General features: G+C 42.0%; 1 protein-coding gene across 14 annotated transcripts in view; it reads left to right on the top strand.

Annotated features, from left to right (window-relative positions):
- Window positions 1–113: 113 nt before the first annotated feature.
- Window positions 114–5,409, top strand: part of SANBR (SANT and BTB domain regulator of CSR) — a 54,372-nt gene continuing 49,076 nt past the window's right edge. For 4 of the 14 annotated variants that reach the window (XM_070572632.1, XM_070572628.1, XM_008526006.2 and 1 more), the window contains exons 1-2: window positions 138–285; window positions 2,349–2,507. Coding sequence is in view for 9 of the 14 variants with exons in the window: in XM_008526006.2 (XP_008524228.1) it covers window positions 2,358–2,507 (150 nt within the window). In the remaining 5 variants the exon portion in view is untranslated. Of the gene's footprint in view, window positions 286–339; window positions 766–2,348; window positions 2,508–5,409 lie in introns of those variants that run through there. The other 10 variants (XM_070572627.1, XM_008526007.2, XM_070572633.1 and 7 more) reach the window with 8 other exon arrangements.

The raw sequence follows: 5,409 nt of genomic DNA, 5'->3' as shown, positions 1-5,409 counted from the left end.
GGAAGGCAAAGGGAAGGCAACGTTCGGCCGGTTCCCTGTCTCCCCGCAGGAGCTCGTCGCTCATTGGCTCCGCCGCTGTGGCGCTGGCCCGCGGTTGGCAGGGCCGCTGCCCCGCCCCCCCGGCGCCGGTCCCTCTGCCGCCGCCCGAGAGCGGGTGGGGTTGCGTGTGAGGGTGCCGCGGCCAGGGTTGCCGGCCGGCTCGCGGGAGTTCATGGCGCGAGCGCGGGCGGTGCGGGCCGCCGCAGGTGACGGAGGCGCCGCGAGGCCCGCTGCGGCCCTGTGGAGGTGAGCGAGACGCCGAGGGGGCGCGGGTGCCGGCCGTGGGGCGGGCCGGGCGGCGGGGGGCGGTGCCGCCGGCACCCAGCGCGTTCCCGTCGCGGCCTTCTCCCGCGGGCCGGGCCGGGTTCGGCTCGCCCAAACGCCTCCGAGCGTCCCCGCGCCGCGCGTGCCTGCCGCCCGGCCCGCTCCAGGTCCCTCGGCGCGTTCCGCCGGCTCACCACCTGAGGGAGCCCCCGCATCAGCCGGCCCGGCCGCGCCCCGCGTCGCTGCCCCGCTCCTCCAGCTTCGCCCCCCTGCCTGGCGCCTTTGTCCGCCCGCCGCCCGGTCTGTGCCCCGCGTTTCTGCCCCTGCGGCGGAGGCGAGGAGACCACGGAGGTCTGGGCTGCCCCGAGGACGCGCCGCGCAGCGAGCCTCTGCGCCGAAGGTTTGCGGGGCTTCTGTGTCTCCGTCCCGGGTGCCCGAAGTGATTCTCCTCTCTCGTTGACGGTGAAAGCCAAATGCCTCCGTTCTCGTCTGTGGTCGGGAAGCCTGGCGCCAGGCTTCACCCCTGGTGCGGGGTGACTCTGTGTCCTCTCCCACCCTGTTATGCCGAAGGCCTTTGACCTGCCCTGCCAGCCCCCCTCGCTGCCCATCTTCGCGCAGCCTAGGGGAAAAAACACTGTCCACAAGAGCCTTTTTCTATTTGAAAAAAGAAAATCAGGTGCCAATCGTGGACCTCTGTTTGGCTTTAATTAATTAATTAGAGTGGTTTTATTACATTTAAATCAAGATTGTGGGAATGGGGGAGAGGACATGAGGTGTGTTCTTAAAAAGTGTAATGTATTAAACAAATAGGGTTTTTGTTTATGGTGAATAACACGTTTCACCTTAAACATTAGCTTCTTAAAAAATTTTTATGATGAATGGGAGTAAATTTGGTAGTAATTTGAGCTTCAAACTCCTTGAGGACAGGGACTATACTATATTTATTTTTGTATCCCTGATGCTTGGCACAGAGTTGGGACTCACTAAATGTTTGTTGAACTACATGTATTTGGAAAGCCACCTAGAGCCTTTTTTCGTGGTGATCCTATTACCTGAAGATCTTGGACACCCTTGGTCAGTGGACATGTGACTCAAGGGCTCCTGGATTGAACTAGAGGATGTGATGGGAGGAGAGATGGGTGGGGAGCCCGGTGAGGAAGCAAGAGAAGCCTCCCCTCTGCAGGAGTGAGTATGTACGGTATGTGGGTGGCGGTGCCTTGGCTTTTTATATGAGTGTCAGGGTGTGATAAGGATTAAACCTTATCAGGCCAGTTGTCACATTGCTTCTGAAGACAAGGAAGAAGAGAACCTTCAAAAAAAGTTATTTCAAACATATAAAACTGATATTAATTACAGTTGTTGATATACCCTCCCCACCATTTATAACTAATGATCACATGGCACAATAACAATGATTATGCTTATCCTAAAATGTCAGGTTAACTTGGTTTTAAATTTCATTTGATTGCATCGTTAAAAATTAAGTATGTTCAGCCTTCGTTGTTTGTAGCATGGACGTTCATGCACAGGAAAATAAAAGAAATATTGCTTAGGTTTAGAATAAAATTATAATTCTTTTTAACCAGCTATTTTCTTTTACAGTTTAATTCCACCAGCCATGAATTGCTAATCAAAATATAAATCAGGCACACTTAAGGATTTTTTTTAGGAACATAAATTGTATTCAATTTTTTCCCCAACGTCTTATTATGAAAAATCTTAAACATATAACAAAGTCAAAAGAATTTTATAATGAACACCCATATACCCACCCCTTAGATTCTACCATTAATATTTTATTAGACTTTTTAATCACATATTTATCCATCTGTTCATCCTATCCATCCATCCACCAATCTGTAATACTCAAATGCCATTATGTTTGAAGAGATTTGAGATGTATATTCTGTGTTCATTTTAGGTCACTTTTATTTTTCCTTTACATAGTAGCAGATAATTCTTAATGAATTATAATTGATTTATAATGTTCTGAAAACATTTGGATTTCAGATGTAAATAAATCTATTTGTCTTCTCTATCTCTAGTTCCAAAAGATGAGTCGTGGCTATTCAGAAAACAACAACTTCCTGAACAATAACAACCAAATGGTGTTGGACATGATCCTTTATCCATTAATCGGAATCCATGAGACCATCAACTGGGAAACTGTGGCAAGGCTTGTGCCTGGATTAACACCCAAAGAGGTAAATAACAGTCCCCCAGATATCTCCTGAAAAATCAGAAAAAGTAATCAATTTAAAGGAACATCTACTAACAGAGAAAAAAAATATTTGCGTTTACATATTCATATGCATGTATAAATACTGAATGTACATATGATTTGACTAGATGAAAACTATATAAATTATATAATATATTAACCTACCTGGTATGTTTAAATTCAACCCTACATGTTTACAATAGCTGAAAATTCACTAATAATATCTTAATTTAAGCAATAGAAATATTCCTGTAAAATTATGGATAGATAGAATTTTTGTAAATCAAATTATGTTATTAAATCCCTAGTGCTATGTTTCTCAAACCTGAATAACGTACAGCCTTTTTTAAAGAAAAAACTTGAAAACTCCCAATGTTGACTTAAATTATTTTTATTTTAGTATAAATTAAATGTGCACTAACAGTACTAAGTGTAAACACACCTATTTGACCATAAACCAAATTTACGTGTTACAGACATGAGTGAAAACGAAAACCAACACAATTCAAACTAATAATGCTTTTGAAATTTGATAAGTAATAGTGTTTTGCTGAAATTCCTGATTATAACACAAATGGTGTGCAATCTCTTGTGGCACAGAGTTTTTTTGCATTCAGCCTGTACTGCCATGTGCCTTTCAAAGCCTTCACTCTTTCTCCACATTTCTCTCTTTAACCGGCTACAAAGCCTCACATTGCACCATGACATTCCTTGCCTCCCTCAGCACTAATGCATCTCTCCTTTACCAAGTCCCTTCCCTACTTTCATCCTTTTTTAAAGTTCGCCTTGGACAATTAAAATATTTCTTGGTACCAACTTAATTATAAACAGACAAGCAAATAGACACCAAAATATTCTGTCATCCTGATGATCTAGATGATTTATATTAATGTTATCCTCAGAATCAAAACTTAAAATCTGAAAACTCTTATAGGGAACTTTTAGATTTCTGTTAATTTATCCTTTAACCCCAATTTGAGAAACACTGACCTCAGAATTTTTGCTGTTAAAAGGAATCCTAAAGTGAGTGAATCGTCTCAGAGTTCTCGAAGTAGGAATAACATTAGTGATTTTCCCTAGTGGGTTTTAAGCTTGTTTACCACTGCCTGCCCCAAATCAGTAAATACTTGTGGAATCGGTGAATGAACCAGGTTCCACCCTCTTCTTTTACAGCTGAGAAAACCAGTACCCACAAAGATTACTTTCCCTCTGTTATGTTATAGTCTTTGTGAAATGATGAGCAAACTTTTTTTTTAGCGTATGTTATCACTCCTGTACTTTTTCACCTTTTTGATTTTTACGTTAGGTTTTAAAACATGGCAAACCTGTGAATTCAACTGTTTCTCCACCTTTTTATTGTGAATGTTTTCAAGCAGATAGAAAAGTTGAAAGAATAGTCTAGCATTCGTATATGCTTTATATAGATTCATCAATTCAGTTGATCTCTTTATGTAATTTTTTTCTGTGACATTTAAAAGGAAGCCTCAGACGCATGGTACTTTAACCCATAGACTGTAGCATACATCTCCTTAAAATAAGGACATTATTACATAACCACAGCACCGTGATCAAACCTAAGAAAATTTATAGTAACTCCATCATATCATTTGATAACCACTGCGTATTCAAATTCACTCCATTGAGGAATTATTTTTTTAGCTAAAATACAGCTAAATGTGAACCAGACTGTTTTTTTTTTGGCACCTGACCTAACGTCTGTTGACATCTTTTTTTTTCTTCTTCTTCTTCTCCTCCCCAAAGCCCCCCAGTACATAGTTGTATATTCTAGTTGTAGGTTTTGGCTCTGCTGTGTGGGACGCCACCTCAGCATGGCTTGATGATCGGTGCTAGGGCCACCCTGGGCTGCCGAAGTGGAGTGCATGAACTTAACCACTCAGCCATGGGGCCAGCCCCTGAATCAGACTATTTTTAAATAGAGTTCATTTTTAAACAGTTTTCTATTACTAAACAAAACATGTCCTTAAAGAACACGCACACACACGCACAAAGGAAACAAACAAAAAATCAGAATTATAGGGGCAGGCCTGGTGGCTTAGTGGTTAAGTTCTCACTCCACTTTGGTGGCCTGGGGTTCACAGGTTCAGATCCTAGGCACAGACCTATGCACTGCTTATCAAGCCAGGCTGTGGCAGGCATCCTACATATAAAGTAAAGGAAGATGGGCACAGATGTCAGCTCTGGGCCAATCTTCCTCAGCAAAAAGATGAGGATTTGTGGCACATGTTAGCTCAGGGCTAATCTTCCTCAAACATAAAAAAAGTCAGAATTATAATTCTGACCCTACCAGAGTAAGTTGTTGACACCTTGTATATATCCCTACAGATTCTTTTCTGTACGTATATAAATTCTTAAAGTAGACATATGACAAACGTACTGTTTTGCTACTTGCTTTTTCGCTTAGCGTATTGTAAACATCTTTGTGTCAGTTAATAGACTTCTACAACATTTGATGGCAGTATACTATTCTTTTATTTGAGCTTTGTCCTAATTTATTGAACCAGTCCCCGATTTAGGCCATTGTTTCCAACTTTTGACTACTACAAATGCCACTGTTAGAAATATCTTACTCTCCTTTCCTTAGGGGCTAATCTCAGAAGCAAAACTGCTTGATCAGAGCTTGTAGAGCATGCACATCTTTAAGGCTTTTGTTACATGTTCCCCACTAGAAGCGTCATCCATGTTAGACTCAGTCAGTATAGCTGGTTGCTTGATCCTTGCACTTTCCATATCAAGTATTATTTTTGTGTATCTTCTCAAAATTCTCATTTATGTATATTTTTAATTTAATAAATATCGCAGTGAAGTTTTAATTTACCTTTCTCTAAATTCTGAAGATGTTAAATGTTTTATATTTTACTGTTCCA

Source organism: Equus przewalskii, chromosome 14 (genome assembly GCF_037783145.1).
Source record: "Equus przewalskii isolate Varuska chromosome 14, EquPr2, whole genome shotgun sequence".
Lineage (NCBI taxonomy): Eukaryota > Metazoa > Chordata > Mammalia > Perissodactyla > Equidae > Equus > Equus przewalskii.
Note: the sequence above shows the minus strand (reverse complement) of the source record. Positions and strands in the feature narration are given on the sequence as shown.